The sequence below is a fragment of the Erinaceus europaeus genome, chromosome 8 (genome assembly GCF_950295315.1).
Source record: "Erinaceus europaeus chromosome 8, mEriEur2.1, whole genome shotgun sequence".
In the NCBI taxonomy this organism is placed as follows: Eukaryota; Metazoa; Chordata; class Mammalia; order Eulipotyphla; family Erinaceidae; genus Erinaceus; species Erinaceus europaeus.
In genome coordinates, this window is record NC_080169.1 from 123325231 (window position 1) to 123350814 (window position 25584).

At 48.0% G+C, this 25584-nt stretch overlaps 1 protein-coding gene across 1 annotated transcript; it reads left to right on the forward strand.

Moving 5' to 3' along the window:
- Positions 1-24040, forward strand: GALNTL5 (polypeptide N-acetylgalactosaminyltransferase like 5). The gene is made up of 8 exons (XM_060196846.1): positions 1-341; positions 3556-3679; positions 5542-5708; positions 10400-10522; positions 16877-17126; positions 19511-19628; positions 22562-22711; positions 23788-24040. The coding sequence occupies exons 1-8, from the start codon at positions 86-88 to the stop codon at positions 23938-23940; spliced, it is 1341 nt and encodes a 446-aa protein (XP_060052829.1). The 5' UTR covers positions 1-85; the 3' UTR covers positions 23941-24040.
- Positions 24041-25584: the final 1544 nt, after the last annotated feature.

The window sequence follows — 25584 nt, forward strand, 5'->3', positions numbered from 1 at the left end:
TTCTGTCCTGTCCTAGAACAAGAACTCACAGCCTGGACCATCAAGCTGTCTCCCGCAGCGTCTCTGGGAGAGATGCAAACTGAGGATGAGGGGTGCCACCAGCCAGTGCGTGCTCCTGGGCTCCCTGGCCTGCGGGTTGTGGCTGGCGCTGCTTCTGGCCTACCTGCTCCGTAACCTGGGCACTGAGCAGCTGGCCGGCGAGGACCCTGGCACGGTGTGGCTGCTCGGAGACAGGCGGCCAGCTCCCCACCCTGCAGCATGGCTGCCGGCCCCCCAGGAGAGGTTTGGGAGACCCAGGGAGGAGGAGGAGCTGGACGAGGAGAGGCTGGAGATGAGTCCGGGTGAGTCAGCAGGCCCCTGGTGGTGGGGGTGGGCAGTCAGACTGCGAGGGGGAGAAGGTCCACCTGCAGGGGAGGAGCTTCATGAGCAGTGAAACCAGTCTGCAGACCATCCCCACTCTCTCCTTCTCTATCTCCTCCTCTCCTCTCTATTTCTCTTTGTCCTATCAAACAAAATAGAAAGAAAGAAAGGGAGGAAGGAAGGAAGAACAGTGGCCAAGAGCAGCGGATTCATAGTTTAGGCACTGAGCCCCAGAGATAATCCTCGCTGCAAATAAATTTTTGTTGTTCAACTATATCAGAGTAGGCTAGAACAGGTATGAATAATTCGGCAGAAAGATAGCACAGTAGTTCTGCAAAAGACTTTTCTGCCTGAGGCTCTGACATTCCAAGCTCAATCCCCATCATCAGCCAGAGCTGAGCAGGGCTCTAGCAAAATAATAATAATAATAATATAACAATAAATAAATACAAAAAACCAGATATGCATTGGTTAAAAAGTGCAAACTGGAAGCCGGGCTGTAGCACACTGGGTTAAGCTCACATAATCACAGTGAGATTCACAAGGCTCCCAGTTTGAACCCCTGGCTCCCCATCTGCGGAGGGGGGGGTCGCTTTGCTAGTGGTGAAGCAGGTCTGCCAGTATCTATCTTTCTCTTTTTCTCTCTGTTTTCCTCTCATTTTCTCTCGGTCCTATCCAACAACAATGGGAAAAACAACAATAAAAAAAAAAGGCCTCCAGGAGCAGTGGCTTTGCAATGCAGGCCCCAGCGATAACCCTGGAGGCAAAAAAAAAAAAAAAAAGCAACCTATCTGAAGGTTTGTTTGCTTACTAAACAGATAGAACCAGAGTGTCATGCTCCTGTGTTCATGAGATTCCGCAGATCTAACCCAAGACCTCACACAGGCAAACCGGTGGCTCTACCATCGCTAAAATACCTCCCCCCCACCGCCACGTGACCATGTGATGCCATTGCTCCTGGTGGAGTTTTTTTTTTTTTTTCTTTTAATTTCAGAGACAGAAATGAAGTCAGAACACTGGGAGAAGGTGAGACACCGCAGCACCACTCTACCACTCATGGAGTGTCCCTGGGCACTATGTGTAGCTCCCATGTGGTGCCAGGGGCTCAGCCATAACAAAACGTGTGCTCTGCCAGGGAAGCTGTAGCCAGGCCCTGCTCCCAGGTGTGAGCCTTCTAACATGACTTGCTGTATTTGTTCCAGATAACCCTAGTCTGCGAAGTCATCTATTTGGATGGGTGCAAGAAAACTGTGCCCCTCACCACCCCATCCCCTCCGTGCCAGAGGTAGCCTGCAACTGAACACATGGACATTTTTCTTTTCTATTTTCTTTTATTTTTAATTTCTTTATCGAGGGATTAATCGCTTACAGTTGACAGTAAATACAGTAGTTGGTACATGCATAACATTTCCCAGTTTTCCACATAACAATTCACCCCCTACTAGGTCCTCTGCCATCCTGTCCCAGGATGTCTTCTTTCTATTTTATTAGAGAAGACAGAAATTGAGGGGCCGGGTGGTGGCGCACCTGGCTGAGCGCACATGTTACAGCACGCAAGGACTCAGGTTCGAGCCCCTGGTCCCCACCTGCAGGAGGAAAGCTTCACAAGTGGTGAAGCAGGGCTGCAGGTGTCTCTCTGTCTCTCTCCCTCTCTATCACCCCCTTCCCTCTCAATTTCTGACTGTCTCTATACAACAGATAAAGATTTAAATAAATAAATAAATAAGAGAAGACAGAAATTGAGAGGGGAGAGGGAGATGGAGAGAAAGACAGAGAGATACCTGCAGGCTTTCCTCACCACTTGTGAAGCTTCCCCCTGCAGGTGGGGAGCTGGGGCTAGAACCTGGACCCTTGCACATGGTAACAGGTACAGCCAGGTGCGCCACCCCCTCCCCCATGGATTTTCACATGCCCTTTGGGTGTTTGCATACTGTCTCTGGGTGAGACGTTGTATCAGTGTGTACAATCTGTTCTTCACAGTGAACTCACACTTAAGGAAGAGCCTGCCTGTGGGTGTGGGTGTGTGTGGGTGTGTGTGGGTGGCTTTGGGTGTGGCTGTGGGTGTGTGTGATGGGAACTTTTCTTTGAAAGAAAGAAATGTCCTTACTCCATTTCTCCTTCTCTCCCACAGGGAATCAGAATTCCATTTTCTCTGGATATATGTTTAGGGTGGGGTGATGTGGAGCCTCTTGAATATGGCACTCCACTACTGCCACTGAATATGTCTTTATCCTTAATCTCCGAGTAGAGAGGAGAGACAGAAAGAGAGAGGAGAGACACCAAACCACCATCTTACCACTCATGGAACTTCCCCTGGTGTCACAGCGGTGCTCCTCTGTGGTGCCAGGCAATTGAGCCCAGCTCTTTGTGATGAGAAAATGTGTGCTTTATGTGGTGATCTGCTTCCTGATTGCTACCCCTTCTATTTTTCCTTTCTCTCTCTCTCTCTCTTCATTTTTTCTCCCTCCAAGGTTATCTCTGGGGCTCAATGCCAGCACTACAAATCCAATAGTCCTGGAGGCCATTTTCTCCACCTTATTCGATTGGACAGAGAGAAATTGAGAGAGATGGGGAGACAGGGAAAGAGAAAGATAAGACAACTACAGACCTGCTTCGCTGCTTGTGAAGATTTCCCCTGAAGTTGTGGAGCAGGGGGTTCGAACCCAGACCCTTGCACGAGTCCTTGTGCTTTGCACTATGTACACTTAACTGGGTGTGCCATTAGCTGGTCTCACTTTCTTTTCCTTCCTTCCTTTCATTCTTTATTATTATTATTATTATTTTTTGTCACCTGAGAGCTTTAGACTTTCAACAGGAAGCCTATCCCAAGGCCTTTTATTGTTATGTCCAGTATGTTTGGGCTGTTTCCATAGCTTTGCTATATTCTTTCTCCAGCAGAATGTTCGGAGCGGGGAGCCCAGCCCCTGCCATGACCTATATTGCCCCTTACAATCATTTCACCTGGGTGTGATTCTTGATGGAAACAGAGAGCCACAGAGCCTGCACGGCTGGGAAGACATCAAGAGACATGAAAGGTGCTGAGGCTGCTGCGCTAGTGGGACAGGCTGGCCCCAGCCGGGCCTGGCGTCTGGCTGCAGTTGAGCTTCCCAGAAAACACAGGACTTGGCAGGACGGAGTGAGCCTGGGCCCATGTCCTGTGTCAGCTCACCTGACTCTGCCCCGCCCCCCTTCCAGGCAACAAGAGAATTCTCTACGTACCGTCAGATCTAAATGACGAAGCCCTGACTTTCGGATTCAACGTCACCAAGAGCAGAGTCCTGGGCGATGAGAGAGAAGTGTCTGACACCAGGAATGAGATGTAAGTTCCTCCCGCATTTGCCAAGTACTTGACTTCTTTCCTACTGAGATGGTTTCACAGGAAAGAGCCACCATAGCACCATTCTGCTGCCCGAGATGCCAGGGCTCAAGCCTGAAGCCACAAGCATGAAGTCTGCCAATTTAGTTCCTTGGTGGGAACTTTATTTGTTATATAAAGAGTTATACATCTAGGGGCTGGGCAGTGGTGTACCTGGTTGAGTGCACCTGTTACAATGTGAAAGGACCAATGCAGCATCACTTTAAAAAAATAATCATCCAGTTCTTTAAAAACGTTTTCTATTTATTTTATCTAATTTGATAGGATAGAAAGAAATTGAGATGGGGAGGGAAATAAAGAGGGATAGAGACACAGAGAGACAAAGACACCGGTAGCTCTGTTTCACCACTCACGAAGCTTCCGCTGGCAGGTAGTGTTGAGGGTGTGAAAGCCTAACTGGGACTTTCCCCCAGCTTTCTCCCCTGTGAGTTCATCACAGTCTCTTGAAAGAATTACAAGGGAACATCAGTGTTAGGTATGTAATTCCCAATTTTATTAATTTAGGAGGTATAAATTCTACTGAAGGGGCTGGGTGGTGGCTCCCCTGGTTGAGTGTACATTACGGTGCTCAAGGACCTGGGTTCAAACCACTAGTCCCCACCTGTAGGGGAAAGCTTTGGGGCTGCAGGTGTCTCTCTGTCTTTCTCCCTCTCTATCTTTCCTTTCCTCTTGATTTCTGGCTGTCTCTATCCAATAAATAAAAATAATTAAAAGGATTAAAGAAAAGAAATTCTACGGAAGTGAACTTAAATAATTAATTGAGCATGGGGGGGGGTAGGACCTGACCACTTGGCAGATTCTCAGAAGAAAAAAGTCTCTCAAAAAAACCTCTCTTCTTCTTATTTTTTTTTAAATTTTATATTTATTTATTTATTCCCTTTTGTTGTCCTTGTTGTTTTATTGTTGTAGTTATTATTGATGTCATCGTTGTTGGATAGGGCAGAGGGAAATGGGGAGAGAAGGGGAAGACAGAGAGGGGGAGTGAAAGACAGACACCTGCAGACCTGCTTCACCGCCTGTGAAGCGACTCCCCTGCAGGTGGGGAGCCAGGGGCTCAAACCGGGATCCTTCCTCCGGTCCTTGTGCTTTGCGCCACCTGCGCTTAACCCGCTGCACTACCACCCGACTCCCCTTCTTATTATTTTTAAAGATTTTGTTTATTTATGAGAAAGATAAGAGGAGAGAGAAAAAAAACCGGACATCACTCTAGCACATGTGCTGCTGGGGATCGAACTCGAGACCTCATGCTTGAGAGTCCAAAGCTTTACCACTGTGCCATCTCTGGGACCACTATTATTATTATTATTATTATTATTACTGATTTAATACTGATTTACAAAATTACAAGATAACATGGGTACAATTCCTCACTGTTCCCACCACCAGAGTTCTGTGTCCCCATTCCCTTGACTGGAAACTGCAGTGGTTCTCCCAAGGTCACAGATATTCGCTGACTATTATTTCTATATCTATCTATCTATCCTTTTTCTCCCATGGTTCTGCTTTCTCTTCCTGTCTAAGTCGCACCTACACCATTACTACTTCCAAATGTCCTTCCTGTTTTTCTCATCTCTCTCCGGTCCTGATTCAGAGCCTTCTGGTCACCTTCTGACATTTCTCCCCCTTTGGGAGTCTGGACCCAAATTCTTTGTGGGTGCAGAAGGTGGGGGTTCTGGCTTCTGTAATCTGCATATTCACTTTGTAGGTGTTGATAAAGCGCATGTAGGGAAAGCTGCTTGCATGAGACCCTGAAACAATGAAGGTTTGTACAGGAACCCCCCGCTCCCTCTGCTCCACGCCCGCAGGTGCCGTAAGAAAAGGTACCCATACCACCTGCCCATGGCCAGCGTCGTCATCTGCTTCCACAATGAAGAGCTTCACGCCTTGCTCCGCACGGTGTCCAGTGTCATCGCCCGAACCCCAGCTCACCTCCTGGAGGAGATCATTTTGGTGGATGACTACAGTGACCTCAGTAAGATGGTGGCTAAGGAGCCAGGGAGCCACCTTCGAGGGCAATGCCCTCTCTCTCCCCCTCTCCCATTGCTGGCATGCTTTTCTTTAAAAAAAAAAAAAACTTCTATGGGGAGTCGGGCTGTAGCACAGCAGGCTAAGCACAGGTGGCACAAAGCGCAAGGACCGGCATAAGGATCCCGGTTCAAACCCCCACCTCCCCACCTGCAGGGCAGTCGCTTCACAAGCAGTGAAACAGGTCTGCAAGTGTCTGTCTTTCTCTCTCCTTCTCTGTCTTCCCCTCCTCTCTCCATTTCTCTCTGTCCTATCCAACAACAATGACATCAGTAACAGCAACAATAAAAACAGGGGCAACAGAAGAGAATAAATAAATAAATTAAAAAAAACTTCTATGTATGTATTTGTTGGATAGAGACAGAGAGATTTTGAGAGAGAAGGAAGAGACAGAGAAACAGAAAGATACTGCAGGCCTGTCTCACCACTGAGAGCTTGAGTCAGCACTCCTGAGTTATTTTGGGTGGGTGTCAAGGGAACGTCACTCTGGGAACTAATGGTGATTGGGTGTGAGAAGCCCAGTCCAGGTGCTCTGACTGATCCCGCTTGGCACAGTGTCTTCAAGGTGTGAGCAGTTCCTTATTTATGGCCAAAGAGTGGTCTGCCTCTTGTGCATGCGTTTCTTGGCCCTTTCTTTCTTCTCATCGGAGGATGCTGTGTTCACTTCTTGGGTGCTGTGGGGGGTGGTATAATGGACAAGGGGGTGCAGAGTTCTACTCAGAAGAAAAGAGAAACCTCACACCTCACTTCCTTTGAGATTGCTGGATCTGCAGAGTCAGGGAAGGCATGAGTGGGAAAGGATTTGCTTTCCCTGTAGCTGAGCTCAGGGCTGTGAGGGTGGAGGGGTCTAAGGCAGTGCTCTGCAGACATATTTGCTAGGGTGCAGCTGCTGGGGTGGTCCAGTGGGGAGAGTGCCAGACTTGCAAGTGTGAGGTGTGAGTTCCATCCTAAGCTTTGCGTGGCCCTTGTCCAAGGTGGTGCAGGAAACAGGGTGCTCTGTGTGCTCTCACGGGGCTCCGGAGTCACTGGGTGCAGTCCGGAACTCACTGCTGCCCCTGCCCCTGTGGGCTGGAGATGTTGGAGGCTGGGGGAAGTGTCCCCCACTTGTCTGGCTAGAGACGCCCCCCCCCCCCCAGGCCCTCCTCCTGAACAGCCCAGGACTGCGGCTGCCAGGACAGACTGCTCCCCCAGCTCCTGCTGGGGCTCTGGGTTCTGTCTGGGAAAAATGAATCAATATGGAAATAAAGAAAGTCACCCCAGCTCACAGCTCTCCACTGATGTGCCGTTCACATACCAAAGACCAGGAAGAAGGGAACACTTAGAGGAGAAAGGCCTGCGGTCCATTTGCCCCACCTGCGGGCTTTTGCCAGAAGATAAGCAAAATCAGGACTTGAATGTGCTGTCTGCCCCCAGGCAGCTTACACACCCTCTCAACAGGCAGAGTAGGAGCCAGGGACAGGCCGCCGGAGAGACTGCATCTGTGGGCGCTGTGGATGCTACGGCCCATTCCTGCACCTGCTCCCCTGGATGTGGGGAAGCTGCGAGAGGAGCCAAGTGGAGAAAGGCCATCTCCAGACGGCCTCACCTGCTGTTTGGCGGTGGGAGAGATCACAAAAAATGAGGGAACTGCGTAAGACAATAGCAAGCTTGTGCACTACAGAAAAAAAGAAAGAAATTTCAGGTCAGGGAGATAGCTCAGCCTGTTAGAGCACAGGGTGTGCATGTTTGAGTCCCAGAGGCTGCAGGTTTGATCCCTGGCACCACCTTATACCAGAGCTGAGAGGGCTCTGGTGTGTGTGTGTGTGTCATAAGAAACATAGGAAGGAAGGAAGGAAGGAAGGAAGGAAGGAAGGAAGGAAGGAAGGAAGGAAGGGAGGAACGGAAGGAAGGTAGCTAGAAGGGAAGGAAGGAAGGAGGGATGGAGGGAAGGACGGATGAGAGAGAGAGAAGGAAGGAGGGAGGAAAAGAATGAAAGATTAAATGAATAAGGAGATCACATAAAATACTCAAAAGATTTATACAGAAATGAGGACAAGGAAGAACCCCCCCAGGATCACCTTGAATCCTCCCCACTGAGCCCAGCCCCCACCCAGATTCTGGGAAGTGGGACATTAGACACTGAAGCCGCCTGTGTTTGTGCTCCCGGCTCCTCTGTCATCAGTGACCTCCAGAGAGGGGCAGAGGCAGGGGTGGGTGTGGTGCAGGCTGCACGGCCACTGAGGAATGCCCCTTCTAACCACAGGGACAGCTAAGGCCCAAGCGGTTGATCACTGGCCTGAATTGCTCCCAGCCAGAAGCATCCCTGTCATTAATGAGGTCAGATTAGGCCAAAACACCATGATCTGTCCCTCTCCTGATTTCTAGTGGCTTCTATAAAGATGTGTAAGCAAATGAACTTGCAAAAAAAAAAAAAAAAGACACACACACACACACAGTAATGGGATTGACTGAAAGTACTGATGATGGTCAGAGGGAGAGAAGGGGGGTTGGGGTTTGGGGTTTGGGGGTAGGCAGCAGCAGCACACTGGCTAAGCAAAAGGAGCCGGGTTTGAACCCCTACTCCCCACCTTAGGGGGTCTGCTGCATGATCGATGAAGCAGGTCTTTAGGTTTCTTTCTTTCTCTCATTCTGTCTCCCCATTCTTTATCAATTTCTCTCCGTCCTATCAAATAAAAATAGAAAGAGTAGGAAAAAAAAGGGAAAATGTCTGTGCAAGAAGCAGTGTGTTCATAGTGATAACCCTGGTGGCAATAAAAAAAAAATAGGGCCAGGGGGACAGGGAGTCTGGTGCTGGATGCAGAAGTCTGAACACACACACACACACGACACTCCTGAAGCCTTCGACTTCTGCGAGCCTGGGCTTGGGCAGAAAACTCCCACTCCCCACCCACAGGGGGAAAGCTTCATGATCAGTGAAGCAGGGCTGCAGGTGTCTCTCTATCTCCCCCTTCCCTCTCAATTTTTATATCAAATATAAGACGAGTAAAATCAAAATAATAAAAAGAATTCTGTAAACCAGATCACTAACTACATTTTAAATAGACTTTAAAATATCTATAAATTATCATATATGGGAGCCTTGAGGTAGTGTAGCTGGTAGAGAGAAAAAACACATCATCATGCTCAAGGACCCAGGTTCAAGCCCCCGTACCCCACCTGCAGCAGGGAAGTTTCCTGGGTGCTGCAGGCATTTTTCTCTCTCTCTCTTTCTCTCCCTCCTGCTCCCATTTCTCTTTGTCTCTGTCAAGAAGAAAGAAAAAGGATGGTCCCTCAGGAGCAGTGGGTTCAGTGCACAGGCAGAGTGCCCCAGTGACAACCCTGTTTTATATATATATATATATATATATATATATATATATACTGTTTGTTGTATAGATGTACGTGGATATATATTGTGCCGTGTGATATATAGAATGGATTGATACTATGTAGTATAATGAACGTTTAAATGACATGTTCATGCTTCATTAGTCTACACTGCATAAAATGAGTGGATCAAAATCATAAACATGCCATTGTTTCATTTTATTAAAGTTAGATGATTTCCCTGGAAATGTGGAAGCTGCTTCTTTGTTTTTTATTGTTATCGATTTAATAATGATTGACAAGATTTTAGAATAAGAGGGCTTCAATTCCACAGAGTTCCCACCGCAGAGTTCCCTGCCCCATCCCCTCCATTGGAAGCTTCCCAGTTCTTTATCCCTCTGGGAGGATGGACCCAAATTCTTTAGGGGGAGCAGAAGGTGGGAGTTGTGGCTTCTGTCATTGCTTCTCCGCTGGACATGGGTGTTGACAGGTGGATCCACACCCCCAGCCTGTGTCTGTCTGTCCCTAGTGGGGCAGGGCTCTGGGGAGGGGAGGCTCCAGGACACATGGGTGAGGGCGTCTGCCCAGGGAGGTCAGGGTGGTGTCATGGTAGCATCAGCAACTTGGTGGCTGAAAAGCATTAAGATATAAAGCAGGGGGCAGGGGTAGATAGCATAATGGTTATGCAAAGAGACTCTCATGCCTGAGGCTCTAAAGTCCCAGGTTCAATCCCCTGCACTACCATAAGCTAGAGCTGAGCAGTGCTCTGGTAAGAAAAAAAAAAAAAAAGGTAAAAAAACAAAGATATAAAGCAGGACAAATTATTTAATAATCAAGAATGGAAGTCTCTTCTTTTTCTTTCCCATCTAGAGTTAATTTTTGTTTCTTTCTTTTTTTTTTCCTCCAGGGTTATCTCTGGGACTCAGTGCCAGCATTATGAATCCCCAGCTCCTGGAAATCATTTTTTCCATTTTACTGGACAGGACAGAGAGAAATGGAGAGAGGAGGGGAAGATAGAGAGGGAGAGAGAAAGACAGACACCTGCAGACCTGCTTCATAGCTTGTGGAGCAACCCCCCCTCCCCCCCCGCAGGTAGGGAGCCAGGGGCTCCAACCCGGATCCTTCTGTGGGTCCTTGTGCTTAGTACTATGTGCGCTTAACCAGGTGTTACCACCCAGCCCCCAGGTTGATGTTTCTTACACAGTTCTATGGAACAGCAAGCACTGTCTTAAGGATAACCAACCATAGTTGTGTTCAGTTGTTTTGATTTCTGTGATGAAAGCTGATAAACTGTCAGATTGGGCAAACTGGGGAATTTTTCTCCCACCCCAGATGACTTGAAAGAAGAACTTGGCCATCGTCTGGAGAAATTCTGGAGAGAGGTTAAGTTCATCAGGAACAAAAGGAGAGAGGGGCTGATTCGGTCCAGGATGATCGGTGCGTCTTCTGCTTCAGGTATGAGCACTTTCTCTGAGACCAGACCTGGTTGGGGGGGGCGGGCAGTCCAGGACCCTCCCTGCCAGGCCACAGCCCCTCCTGGAGACCTGTCAGGACCCACTGGCATGAGCAGAGGGATGAAAAAATACTCCAGCCCTGGAACCCAGAATCCCCACCCCCACCCCGGCTTGGAAAATCTGCTTCAGAATGCCCGTTGCTTTCAAATGGAAGTTCTTGTGGGGGTCTGAGAAGGAAGAAGAAGGGGGCTTTGGGGCTGGCACCTGTGCAGGAAAGATGGGAGAAGGAAGTGGTTTGAGTTGAAAAGCTTCAGGGATATGGATCCATCTGCCAACGCCCATGTCTAGTGGAGAAGCAATGACAGAAGCCAGAACTCCCACCTTCTGCTCCCCATAGAGAATTTGGGTCCCTGCTCCCAGAGGGGGAGAGATGTTAGGGGAAGATGACCAGAGGGCTCTGAACCCCAACTCCATCAGGACCCAGAGAGAAGAGAGGGAAAAAGAGGAAGGTCATTAGGAAGTGGTAACAGGTGTAGGTGTGACTTAGAAAGGCCGGGAAGGCAAGACCATAGAAAAAAATAGGCAAATATATATAAATATAGATAGTTATATAAATAACAGCCCTTATCTGTGACCTTGGGAGAACCACTGCAGTTTCCAGTAGGAATGGGAACACAGAGCTCTGGTAGTGGGAACGGTGTGGGATTATATTCCTCTAATCTTATAATTTTGAAAAGCAATATTCAATCATTTATTAAAAGAAAGAAAAATAAAGAGCTTCAAAGGCTCAGTTTTGCCAGTGAGGACTAGACCTCACACCCACGCCTCAGTTTTGAGTCCTGAGAAGGCAGGTGAGCAGCCCAGGCGCCTCATGGGGCACCTCTGGGTGCCTCAGCTCCTCACCCTTCCTGACTGTGACTAGTAACTCAGGCGGCGTCTGCCAGAGTGAGTCGTGTGGACATTTAATTTCTCAGCTCTGTGTGTCCACCAAATGCGACTATCGGGCCACAGTCCAGAGGAGTCAGTGATTGGAGCAAAGGTTTCTCCTGATTGATGTTTAAAGACTGAAACCATATGGGGGGTTAAAGGCTAAAATACTATAAATAGAGAACAACGCACAGTTTTGGTGAGCAGCTTGGAGATTTGAGAAGTTCCCAGGCTTGCTTTCCAGCTAAAGAGACTGGATTGAGGTCACGTAGAAGTCAGGACTCAGAGCCTGAAGTTCTGGTTTCCATGACAACAGTGGCATCCCCACACTGCCCCATCATGGACCACAAATAGATGTCAGAAAATTCAAAGAGTATAATGGTTTGAGGTAGGGTTTTTTTTTTTTTTTTTTTTACTGGCTGTACACTGTGGATTACAAAGAAATCTGACAAACATCAGGATGCTGGCCAGACTTCCCTGGATTGAAGACCCCACCAATATGTCCTGGAGCTCAGCTTCCCCAGAGACCCACCCTACTAGGGAAAGATAGAGGCAGACTGGGAGTATGGACCCACCAGTCAACGCCCACGTTCAGCGGGGAAGCAATTACAGAAGCCAGACCTTCTACCTTCTGCAACCCACAATGACCCTGGGTCCATGCTCCCAGAGGGATAGAGAATGGGAAAGCTATCGGGGGAGGGGGTGGGATATGGAGATTGGGCGGTGGGAATTGTGTGGAGTTGTACCCCTCCTACCCTATGGTTTTGTTAATTAATCCTTTCTTAAATTAAAAAAAATTAAAAAAAAAAAAAGAAAAAAGTAATAGAGAATATAAAAGAGAAAAAAAAAAAGAAATCTGACAAAAATGGATCATGTATTTAAGCTGAAAAAGATTCTCCACGAATTCCCCCAATTTTTGTATAACCCAAACAATTTTTGTATACTACATTCTCAAAACATCGAGACCGAAAATTTAAAACTATAGCAGTAGGGGCTGAGCAGTGGTGCGCCCTGTTGAGAGCACATGTTTCGTATATAAAGTTTTTCTTAGTGATTTGATAATGACTGACAAGACTGTGGTGTAAGATGGGTACAAGTCCATACAATTTCTGCCACCAGAGTTCCCTGTCCCATCCCCTCCACTGGAAGCTTCCCTGTTCTTTATCCCTCTGGGAGCAGGGACCCAAATTCTCTATGGGGAGCAGAAGGTGGGAGTTGTGGCTTCTGTCATTGCTTCTCCGCTGGACATGGGTGTTGCCAGGTGGATCCACACCCCCAGCCTGTGTCTGTCTGTCCCTCGTGGGGCAGGGCTCTGGGGAGGGGAGGCTCCAGGACACACGGGTGAGGGCGTCTGCCCAGGGAGGTCAGGGTGGTGTCATGGTGGCACGTTTCTATGTTCAAGGACCTGAATTCAAGCCCCTGGTCCCTACCTGCAGAGGGAGGAGTTTCATAAGCAGAAAAGCACTGCTGCAGTCCTCCCTATTCCTCTCTTTCTCTCCACCCCCCCTTCCCCTCTTCTCTATCTACCACTTCCCTCTCAATTTCTATGGCTATCCAAAAATATATCCCTTTATAAAAAAAATGATAGCGGTAGCAATCAACATAGAGGTTAGTGAAGAGCACTTCTGAGACACGGCTACCTCACAGACTTATTTCAGGGGTGCAGGGTCACAGACCTTCAAATGCACGTGGCCACACCCACTAGCCAAGTGCAGACCCCCTTCCCCCAGGCCCCAGCCCCCAACCCCTTGTTCCCACTGCCCCATCCCCTCAGCTCCTGGGGAACATCCAAGGGACTGCTCCTGTTGGCTACTTAGACGTGTTGCTTTCCTTTGTTTCTCTGTGACATCTGAGTAGGACCACCTCCATTGTTTGCCCCTTCACCATGAGCATTTTCCAGAGCTCACCTAAGAGAACTTTTTTTTTTTTTCCATTAATCATCAGACTTAGAATCTTTTGGCCCTGGGGGGAAATTTCCATGTAGGAAGAACAAATGGAATTTAAAGATTCAACTCTAAAGTCTCAAGGTTTATCTTCCCCTTTGAACTGGGATGTCCAGATCATTTCTATAGGTCCGATCAAGCTGGTTTCAGGAGTACTGATTCTTTTTTTTTTTTTTCTCCATCAGGACTATCTCTGGGGCTTGATGCCCTCACAACAAATCTAGAACTCCCAGTAGCCATCCAAATGCCCCTCCCTTTTTCCTCCTCTCTCTCCAGGTCCTGATAAAATTGGAGTTCAGAGCACTCTGGTCATCTTCCCCCTACCCTTTCTCCCCCACTGGGAATATGGATCAAAATTATTTTTGGGGGGTACAGAAGATGGGAGTTCTGGCTTCTGTAATTGCTTCTCCAGTGGACATGAGTGTTGGCAGTTTGATCCATGCCCCCAGCCTGGTAAGAGAACTTTTCAAATAGACAAGAAATCAATTCCTGACAGCCCAGGGTTTATTTACTTTTCAATTGGAAGTTTGGACCAGAGAGTCCCTCCACCAGCTGGCGTGTCCCCTCCCACCGCATTCCTACTTCTCCTCCGGTAGCCACTCATCTGCTCTTTGTTTTTGTTTATTTTTTATTTTTTAAAGACTTTAAAAAATATTTATTTATTCATTTTCCCTTTTTGTTGCCCTTGTTTTTTATTGTTGTAGTTATTGTTGTTGTTATTGTTGTCATCGTTGTGGGATAGGACAGAGAGAAATGGAGTGAGGAAAAAGACAGAGATGGGGAGCGAAAGACAGACACCTGCAGACCTGCTTCACCGCCTGTGAAGCGACTCCCCTGCAGGTGGGGAGCCAGGGGCTCGAACCAGGATCCTTACTCAGGTCCTTGCGCTTTGTGCCATGTGCGCTTAACCCACTGCGCTGCCGCCCGGCTCCCTCATCTGCTATTTGAATCAACGAACTTGGGGGTTTCTTAGTTTGCTCTGTGTCACCCCACATGTGATGAACTCAAACAGGGTTTTCCTCCCCGACTGGCCTCACTTGACATAGCGCCTTCAAGGTGCCAGCACGTCGTCACAGATAACAGACTTCCTTATTTATGGCCAGAGAGTGGTCCGCCTCTCATGCTCTTTATTTGCTCATTATTTCTTCTCATCAGAGGATGGCTGTTTCTACGTCTTGGGTGCCGTGGGGGTAGTATGATGGACAAGGGGGTGCAGAGTCCTTCTCGGAAGAGAAGAGAAACCTCACACCTCACACCTCACTTCCTTTGAGATTGCTGGATCTATTTTTTTTTTTTTTTGGCCTCCAGGGTTATTGTTGGGGCTCAGTGCCTGCACCATGAATCTACTTCTTCTGGAGGCTATTTTTTTCTCCTTTTGTTGCCCTGGGTCTTTTATCATTATTGTGGTTATTATTGTTATTGTGGTTATTATTGATATCATTGTTGTTGGACAGGACAGAGAGAAATGGAGAGAGGAGGGGATGACAGAGAGGGGCAGAGACAGACAGACACCTGCAGGCCTGCTTCACCACCTGTGAAGCGACTCCCCTGCAGATGAAAGTTACTTAATGTAAATTTATCTGAAATATAACCCAAAAAGGGGGGGGTATTTGTTTACTTCTAATAACCCACTGATAATGATGAAGAAGAAGTCTGAAAGGAAATCAGAAAATAGTTGGAACGAACTTAGCTCATAGACTGTGGGGAACACTGAATTCATCATGCCTTCCTGTGTGGTTTCAGGATCCACTGCTGCAGAAACCAGCAGGAGTTTGGATGAGGACTGCATCAACTCTGTAGATTGGGGAGTGGGGTGGGGGGGCGACTGTCCTTTTAACAAAATCACATCTCCTGAGTGAAATGTCGGTGGTTTCCCACTCTTCTGGATTTCATGTTGGCTGAAGCTGCGAATCTAGTCTCTGCACCTGAAATTTGAGGTCGCTTCCAGTTGGAGCCCACCAGATGGCCCCGTTCTGTGTTTTATCCATTAGGGTCTTTCCCATAATCTCTAAGCAGAACAGACACTGAGTAAAGTTTCAAGTCAGGCAAAAGCATTCATGCCTCTCAGGTGCCAAATTAAATGCCCAAGGAAGCAGCCTCACTGTCAGCATTCTCGAATCTGAGTTCACTGATCAAGACTAAGCTACAGTGATTTCCCCTATTTTTAATTTGTGATTAATAGTGAGCTACAATATGTTAAAATGACTATGTGGAGTTCACGCCACACCCACACCACACCCACACCAAACTTCTGCATCTACCCAAAGATACATTAACCAACATAATTCTCACTCTTAGAAACAGTTTGCTTGTGGGCCAGGTGGTGGCACACCTGGTTGACCTCTCACATTTCAGTGCACAAGGACACAGGTTCAAGCCCCTGTTCCCCACCTACAGGGGGAAATCTTCACAAGTGGTGGTGCAGGGCTGCAGGTGTCTCTCTGTCTCTCTCCCTCTCTCTCTCTCCCTTCCTCTCTCAGTCTCTATCCAGTAATAAATAGATAAAAATATTAAAAAGAAATAGTTTCCTTTTTTTTTTTTTTGCAAGTTTACGTGCATGACTTCTCTGGATTCCACACAGGAGTGGAGCCATCAGATAGCTATCTTCCACCTCTTGTTTCTCTAAGCATCATCACCTCCAGTTCCATCTCAAACGAACATTTTTCTCCTCCATGGAAAGCCAACCCAGCTCTACCTTCTCCCCACACCACCCTCCATCCCAATTTCACCAGCCCCCCATGACATAGTGTAGCCTTTTTCTGGGCGCCTTGTCCTGCTCCTGCGATGCCCCCATCAAAGCTCCTTTAGAGCCCAGCTCTCTCTCTCTCTCTCTCTCTGTCTCTCTGTCTCTCTCATATAGTCACTTTCTGAAGCACTGGGATAAAGATGTCAACACATGAGTCATAACATCAACCTCCCCCTTTCCTTTTTCTCCCCAAGGCAGTTTGCATCTTTTCTTTCTTTCTTTCTTTCTTTTTTTTTTTTTTTTTTACCAGAGCACACTGCTCAGCTCTGGCTTATGGTGGTACGGGGGATTGAACCTGGGATTTAATGGAGCCTCAGGCTTGAGAGTCTGTTTGCATAACCATTATGCTATCTACCCCCACCCAGTTTGCATCTTTTCAAGATGGCTTGGAGGCTAGGTGGTGGCGCAACTGGTTGAGGGAACATGTCACCAAGTACAAGGACCTGGGTTTGAGGCCTCAGTGCCCACCTGCACGGGAAAAGCTTTGAGAGTGATGAAGCAGGGCTGCAGCTGTCTCTCTATCTCTCTCCCTCTCTATCTCCCTCTTCCCTCTTGATTTCTGGCTGTCTCTACTCAATAAATAAAAAATAAATAAGGAAAGAAAGAAAGCATGAAAGAAAGAAAGAAAGACAGCTTTGGCTGACTGGCATCCTTTGCCACCCTCCCTCATGGAGTGGAACTTGGGTTGGGCTGTTAGGAGTCTCATCGCGTGGCCCAACACACACACTTGCCTCCTCAGGGGACGTGCTGGTGTTTCTGGACAGTCACTGTGAAGTGAACCAAGTGTGGCTGGAACCCCTGCTGGACGCCATCGCCAAGGACCCCCAGATGGTTGTGTGTCCTCTGATCGATGTCATCGACTCTGTCACCCTGCAGCTCCGGCCTTCCCCGCTTGTCCGGGGAGCCTTCAACTGGCATCTACAATTCCAGTGGGATCACGTGTTCTCTTATGAGATAGAGGGACCAGAAGGGCCGACCACGCTCATCCGGTGAGAGTCCTCCAGCTGTGGGCAAGGACACATGCGCCTTGGGGCCCATTGATTCAGCCTGCGTGGAGACCTTTATTTCATGTGTTTAGTTATTGCACAGAGACAGAGAAAAATCAAGAGATTTTTCTGTGAAGCGACTCCCACCTGCAGGGGAGTCGCTTCACAGGTGGTGAAGCAAGTCTGCAGGTGTCCGTCTTTCTTTTTTTTTTTTTTTTAATATTTATTTTATTTTATTTATTCCCTTTTGTTGCCCTTGTTTTATTGTTGTAGTTATTATTGTTGTTGTCGTTGTTGGATAGGACAGAGAGAAACAGAGAAAGGAGGGGAAGACAGAGAGGAGGAGAGAAAGATAGACACCTGCAGACCTGCTTCACCGCCTGTGAAGCGACTCCCCTGCAGGTGGGGAGCCGGGGTTCGAACCGGTTGGTGTCCGTCTTTCTCTCCCCCTCTCTGTCTTCCCCTCCTCTCTCCATTTCTCTCTGTCCTAACAATGACGATTCTAAATATTCTTATATTTATAATTATTATTATAATTATAATTTATAATTATATATAATTTATAATTATAATAATTATAATTATTATTATAATTATAATTTATAATTATAAGAATAATTACAACAATAAAACAAGGGCAACAAAAGGGAATAAATATAAAAGAATCGACAAAGCTGATGCCTTTGCCCTGTTCAAAGACACCCATCCAGATGTTCCCACCTGTGACATAACAGGTTGAGAGAAATGTGATTTTCTAGGCTACTCGTCTTGGAAAACATGTCTATTTGTTTTTTGTTTGTTTGCTTGTTTTTTGTTTTTTTTTATTACTTTTTTTTTTTTTTTTCTCTTTTACCAGACCACTGATCAGCTCTGGCTTATGGTGGTGCAGGGGAATTGAAACTGGGACCTTGGAGCCTCAGGCATGAGAGTCTCTTTGCATAACCATTATGCTATCTACCCCTGCTCCTTGCTTGATTGTTTTAATAAGGGAGGAGAGAGACAGAAACAAAACATCCCTCTGGCATACACCATACCAGGACTTGAACTCAGGACCTCATGTTTTCAGGTCCAGTACTTTCTCCACTGCACCACCTCCAAGGCCACAGAAAATACATCTCAAAAAGGGAGAGTAGTCTGAACGCTGTGATTCTTATTTTTTAAATTTATTTATTTATAAAATGGAAACACTGACAAGACCACAGGATAAGAGGTCTTCCCACCACAGAGCTCTGTATTCCCTCCCCCAACCCCCCCCCCATAGCTTTCCTATTCTTTAGCCAACGAGGAGTATGAACCCAGGGTCATTAAACGCTGTGATTCTAACTGCGTTTGGAAGAGGCAAGGAAGGAGGCTGAGGACTGTTCAGGGCAGGGACAGGGACAATTTGGTCTGGCCCTGCCAAGGCCGCCTTAGGCAGCACTCAGAATTCAATCTAAAGCCCCCCCCCCCATAGCTACATAAGTGCTGACTTTTAAGCTGGTCTTTTTTCTAGGGCCCATGAATGGTGCTGTAAATATCCAAATAGCCCTTGGCAGGAAAAAAAAAAAAAAAAAAGACTCCCCACCCTTGATTTAGAGAAATTGTCATGGACCCACAGAAGGACGATGGTGTCCAGCAACATACACACTGTGAAATGTGGCTCAAGAGGCCAGTTTTGAGGGGCTGGAGAGTGAGCTCCCTGTTGTGACATGCAGCTCAGGATGGAACCCCAGCACCACATGGGAGGACCTGTGGCAACAGAGAAGTTTAGTGGCTGTGGTGCCTCTCTGTCTCTCTAGACAGAAGAAAAAGTAGCCCAGAGAATTGAGATCATATGCAAAACCCTTGCTCTAACCCAAACACACACAGAGACACACCAACTGACATGCACAGACACACATACACATACAGTGACATGCACAGACACACACCGAGACATACACACAGACACATGCATAGACACACACTAATCTTGACATCAGTTTGGTCATTTTTTTCTATTTTCTCTTTCTCTTTTTTCATTTTTTTAAACTCCACCAAAGTTATCTCTGGAGCTCAGGGCCAGCACTATGAGTGTATTGCTTCTAATGCCTTTTTTTTTTTTCTTTACTACTTTATTTGATAGGACACAGAAATTGAGAAGGGAGGGGAGATAGGGAGGAAAAAAGACAGACACCTGCAGACCTGCTTCACCGCTTGTGAAGCTTCTCCCCTGTTCGAGCGGGGGCTCGAACCCAGTTCCTTGCGCACGGTGAGTAACATGTGTGCTTAACCCGGTGTGCCACCACCTGCATCCTTTTCTTTCTTACTCTGGCCTATTGCTAATCTTCATATAGTTTTGGCAAAAGCCTACAGCGACTAGCTCTGCGGGCTCAAGTGACCACTTCTGTGTTGTTTCCTCTTCCCAGGTCCCCTGCCATGGCCGGTGGGATCTTTGCTATCAACAGACGTTACTTCAGTGACATCGGTCAGTACGACCGGGGGATGGACCTCTGGGGAGGAGAGAATGTGGAACTTTCGCTCAGGGTAACTCAGGGCCAGGGTGGGCAGAGGTGGTCTCACACACATGGAGGGTGGCCGGGGGCTGTCCGATGTGCTGCCCTGCTGGGGTGGTTGCACCCACTTTCCCTTTTTCTGTCCCCACCTGGTGCCACTCGATCTGTGGGGCTCCTTGCAGAAACGGCGGCCGCGCCATGAAATAGGCGACGTGCTGTGCCAGGGCTGCAGAGCCGTTTGTGAGCCTCTTGTGTGGAACTGACGGTCTTGGCAGCTGTCCTCTGGTGGGAGCGAGTGAGCAAAGGTGGAGGGTGCTGGGGCTGGGGGGCTTGTAGATATATGTCTGACCCCTTTAGGTCTGTCTCTCTGTCCTTCCAATGGAGGAATGAGGTGGAACTCTTGTTGTCCTGGAACCCCTGGAATTCAGAGGTGTTTGCTGAGCATGATGGGAATGGGGGGACCTGAAAGGACAAGTGGATTCTGGATTGATTAAAAAAAAAAAAAGAAAAAGAAAGAAAGAGGTTCAGGAGGTGGCGTAGTGGTAAAGCTTTAAACTCTCAAGCAGGAGGTCCTGAGTTCGATCCCTGGCAGCACATGTGCCAGAGTGATGTCTGGTTCTTTCTCTCTCCTCCTGTCTTTCTCATAAATAAATAAAATATTTTTTTAAAAAAAAAGAAAAGGGGAGTCGGGCTGTAGTGCAGCGGGCTAAGCGCAGGTGGCGCAAAGCACAAGGACCGGCATAAGGATCCCGGTTCAAGCCCCGGCTCCCCACCTGCAGGGGAGTCGCTTCACAGGCAGTGAAGCAGGTCTGCAGGTGTCTGTCTTTCTCTCCCCCTCTCTGTCTTCCCCTCCTCTCTCCATTTCTCTCTGTCCTATCCAACAACGATGACATCAATAACAACAACAATAATAACTACAACAACAAAACAACAAGAGCAACAAAAGGGAATAAATAAATAAAATAAATATTTAAAAAATTTAGAAAAAAAGAAAAGAAAAGAAAGAAATAAAAGAAGGAAGGAAGGAAAGAAAGAAAGAAAGGCAGGCTAGGCGGTAGCAGCGGGTTAAGAGCACAAGGTGAAGCTCCACGACCTGGCGTAAGGATCCCGGTTCGAGCCCCCAGCTCCCCACCTGCAGGGGAGTCGCTTCCCAGGCAGTGAAGCAGGTCTGCAGGTGTCTGTCTTTCTCTCCCCCTCTCTGTCTTCCCCTCCTCTCTCCATTTCTCTCTGTCCTATCCAACAACAATGACAGCAATAACAACAACAATAATAACAATAACGATAAACAACAAAGGTAACAAAAGAGGGAAAAATAGCCTCCAGGAGCAGTGGATTCATAGTGTAGGCACCGAGCCCCAGAAATAACCCTGGAGACAAAATAAAGAAGGGAAGGAAGGAAGGAAGGAAGGAAGGGAAGAAGGGAGGGAGGGAAGACGGATAGAAAGGAGGGAGGGAGGGAGGGAGGAAGAAAAGAGTAAAATCGGGAGTCAGGTGGTAGCACAGCAGGTAAAGCGCATGTGGCATGAAGCAAGGACCGGCGTCAGGATCCCGGTTCGAGCCCCCGGCTCCCCACCTGCAGGGGAGTCGCTTCCCAGGCGGTGAAGCAGGTCTGCAGGTGTCTGTCTTTCTCTCCCCCTCTCTGTCTTCCCCTCCTCTCTCCATTTCTCTCTGTCCTATCCAACAATGACAACAACAATAACAATGAGAAACAATAAGGGCAACAAAAGGGAAAAGGAAGGAAGGAATAAAGGAAAGGAAAGGAAAGGAAAGGAAAGGAAAGGAAAGGAAAGGAAAGGAAAGGAAAGGAAAGGGAGAAAGAGAGGAAGCCGTGCATGAGGCAGGGTAAACAGCATAATGTTCATGCAAAGAGACTCTCATGCTTGAGGCTCCAAAGTCCCAGGTTCATCCCCCCGCCACCACCACTATCAGCCAAAGCTGAGCCTTGCTCTGGTAAAAACAAACAAACAAAAAAAACAAAACATGCATGTGTGAGGCCCCAGATCTGCAAAAACCAACAAACAAAATTATTTGATGGGACAGAAAGAAATTGAGAGGGGAGGAGGGTCAGAGAGGGAGGGAGAGAGAGGTGCCTGTAATACTTCTTCCTTCATTGTTTGTGAAACTTTCCACCCTGCAGGTGGTGGTGGGGGGTGCTCACACCCTGGCAATAGAAGGTGTTTAACTGCAAGTCACATCAGCTCAAAAAGCAAGTTCTCTCAGTGTGGTGTGTGTCTGTATGCCCACAGGGGCGCCTGGGTTAATGCTGACAGTGTTCGTGGAAGTGACCGTTCAGCTTTGTGCGATGAGAAACTCAGTGGCATGAAGTGTTTGACGGAGAAAAATGACGAGGACTGGAGGGAGTCTGCAGCTCTCCTGAGACTTGCATTACTCTCAGAATATCGAGACTTTTTTTTTTTTTTTTTTTGCCACCAGGGTTATTGCTGGGGCTCAGTGCCCACACCATGCCTCCACTGCTTCTCGTGGCCTTTTTTTTTTTTTTTTCTTTTTCTTTTGATAGAGAGTGAGACAGAGAGAGTTAGGGAAGGAGGCAGACAGAAGGAGGGACACCTGCAGACTGCTTCACAGCTCATGAAGCTCCCCTCCTCCTGCTGCAGGAGGGGACTGGGGGCTTGAACCCGGGTCTGCGTGCACTGCAACGAGTGTGCTCTGCCGGGTGTGCCCCGTGCCCCCAGCTATGCTAAGGCAAAACCTCTTGCTACTCTCCGGGCAGAGTCAGCACTGGGACGGGCCATGTAGGAGAAACTAGCTGTGAGAGTGCTGGCGCCGGTGAGAGTGCTCTCCCCGCGGAGAGCCTGCCCTTCTCCCTGTCCCAGCGTGGGGCCCACGGGTGCCCGTGAGCCTGACCCACTGCTAGCTTCTTCCCTCCCGGAGCGAGGGTCCTCACGGGATCTGCGGGGCGGGCTTGCCGTGAGGAAGCAGCTAGCTGGGCTGTCCCTCTGCCAGGTCTGGATGTGCGGGGGCCGGCTGTACGTGGTACCCTGCTCCCGCGTGGGCCACATCGCCAAGCAGCCCGTCCAGTACAAGCAGGCGCTTCTGCAGGCCATGGACCGGAACACCGTGCGGCTGGTGCACGTGTGGCTGGACGGGCACAAGGTGAGCCTCCCCTTCTGGTTTCTCCTGAGAGGCCGCCTTTCCCTTCCCACCTGATCCTTCAGATCAGTGGGGGCCGCAGCCCCCCAGCCCACCAGCCCCAGACACCATTCCTGAGTCATTTCTCTTCGCCTCCTCTCTCCCCCTCTTTTTTTTTCTCCTCATTCTCCTCCCTCTCCCCCATCTCCTTCTCTTTCTCTCTCCTTCCCCCTCCTTCTCCTTCTCCTTCTCTTTCCCTCTTCCCCTTCCTCCCCTCCCCCTCTTTCTCCTTCTCTTTCCCTCTTCCCCCTCCATTCTTTCCCCCTCTTTCTGTCTCACTCTCCCTATCTTTCTCTCTTTTTGTCCTCTTCCTCTCCTTCTCCCTCTCCTCCCTCTCCCTCTTCCCCCCTTCCCTCTCTCTCTTTCCCTCCCTCTCTCCCTCTCTCTCCCTGAGGCATAAACAAGTGACCTAGGGAATTTTGTGTGATGGAATTCTCATACATGAGGTCCAGAGTTGCATTTAAAAAAAAAAAAAAAGATAAATAGTTCAGCTGGCAGAGCACAGGACTCACATGCTCCCAGGTTTGGTTCCAACTCCCCCCACAATGCGCTGGTCCCCTTCCTACCCCCATCCATGCTCTATTTCATATGGAGTGAACCGTATTTCCTATTGGTTACTTTTTTATTATCTTCATTTATTTACTGGATAGGGACACCCAGAAATTGAGAGGAAGAGGGAGAGAGACAGAGAGACACCTGCAGCCCTGCTTCACCACTCACAAAGCTTTCCCCCTGCAGGTGGGGACCAGGGGCTCGAACCCGGGTCCTTGAGCACTGTAAAATGTGTGCCTCCACACGGCCCCTGGAGTAAAATTTTATGTTTAAAAAACAAAACAAAACAGGAAACACCCAGCCACGTAGTACTGATGTGTGGGGAAGCACACTAAGCTCTCTCACCTCTGTGTGCTCTCCACTAAATTACCGCTTCTCGGCTCCCCCCGGAACACGCACAGACACGTGAGTCTGTATCCTTTCAGCCCTGACTGAGAATTCAGACCGTGCTTTGGTTGCGGGGTTTCATGTGTGAAATGCCCACATAGGAGCAGTTTTTCCGACGAAGGCCGGATCTGAAGTCCATCGCCTACGGGAACGTCACTGAGCGCTTCGAGTTACGGAGACAGCTGGGCTGCAGGTCTTTCCAGTGGTACCTGGACACAGTCTACCCAGAACTGGAGTCGCTGATGCTCAGCTGAGAAAAAGCAAATGGATCATTTCACTGAGGCTGAATCACGCAGCCAGTCCCCCGACACAGAGAAGAGTGCAGGCCCAGAACACCCTAAAGCTGTGGGAGCGAAGATAGATAAAGGCAGAATGCTTTTCTCTCCTCCTCCCTCGAATGAGAGCTCTTAGTGCTTAGTCCTGTCACTACTTGCTGGGGGCCGTCAGACCTCGAGCAGGAGAAATGCACATTACCAAGTGGTTGAGTGGTTAAGACGCTGCCAGGGACTGATCTGGGTAAAGAGTAGTAGCACTCACTCCTTGCCAGACTCCGGCAGACTAGAAAGACCGACCATTCTTGGAGTGTTTGCCAACTCCCTTTCTACTTCAGACCAGTGACCTGGCCAAGGGCCTTCTTAGAAACATGTTCACATGCACCAAAGTGAAAAAACCCTAGGGGGAAGGGGAGGGTAGATTTTCAGCTCCACTACATGGGGGGTGAGAGTAGGAACACGAACCTTTGGTGGTAGAAAAGGCGTTATTATACACGTCTACTAACTTAGAGTCTTATAAATCACTAATCAATGTGAAAGGGAAGAATAGATTGAATGTCTCGAACGTTTTGATACATAGACCCCAGTTCTGAGTATATATTTCTTCAATCTAAGCATCTAAAGTTTCAGATTGGTAACCTGACTGAATTTTAACAGTGAGCTTAAATTGTTAATACATTCCTAATAATGACTATTTCTTTTTATTTAATTTATTCCCTTTTGTTGCCCTTACTGTTTTATTGTTGTAGTTATTATTGTTGTTATTGATGTCGTTGTTGGATAGGACAGAGAGAAATGGAGAGAAGAGGGGAAGACATAGTGGGGGAGAGAAAGACAGACACCTGCAGACCGGCTTCACTGCCTGTGAAGCGACACCCTGCAGATGGGGAGCCGGGGGCTCGAACCGGGATCCTTATGCCGGTCCTTGTGCTTTGCGCCACATACGCTTAACCCTGCACTACTGCCTGACTCCTTCTTTTTTATTTCTTTATTAGAGGATTGATGGCTTATAGTTGACAGTAAAATACAATAGCTTGTAGATGCATAACATTTCCCAGGTTTCCACATAACCATTCAGCCCCCACTAGGTCCTCCTCTGCCATCCTGTTACAGGACCTGAACCCTTCCCTACACCCCAGAGTCTTTTACTTTGGTGCAATTCACAAACTCTAGTTCAAGATCTGCTGAGTGTTTTCTCTTCTGATCTTGTTTGTCAACTTCTGTCCATGAGTGAGATCATCCCAATAATGACCATTTCTTTGAAATATTAAATCACCTATAATCTTAGACCAGGGAAACCAGAAGCAGCTGGCGTCATATATAAGATACAGTTATTTGTAAATAGCATTAAATGATATAAATCATGGTAAGGTCTTGTATGATACAGCAAATCGTAACCATAGGATTTTCTTTTTTTTTAATTATTATTTTTATTTACTGAATAGAGATAGTCAGAAATGGAGAGGGGAGGGATATATAGAGAGGAAGAGAGACATCTGCAGCCTTGCTTCACCACTCATGAATCATTCCCCCTGCAGGTGGGGGCTGACTCGGGGCTCAAACCTGGGTCCTTGTGCATTGTAACACGTGCACTCAACCAGGTGCACCACCACCAGTCTCCCTTTG

Bases quoted from the DNA above. Each gene is read 5' to 3' on its own strand.
- GALNTL5 (XM_060196846.1), top strand. From the start codon at position 86: ATGAGGGGTGCCACCAGCCAGTGCGTGCTCCTGGGCTCCCTGGCCTGC. The intron at 342-3,555 runs GTGAGTCAGCAG...CCCCCCTTCCAG, and splicing joins GAGGCTGGAGATGAGTCCGG to GCAACAAGAGAATTCTCTAC. The intron at 10,523-16,876 runs GTATGAGCACTT...TTGCCTCCTCAG, and splicing joins CGGTGCGTCTTCTGCTTCAG to GGGACGTGCTGGTGTTTCTG.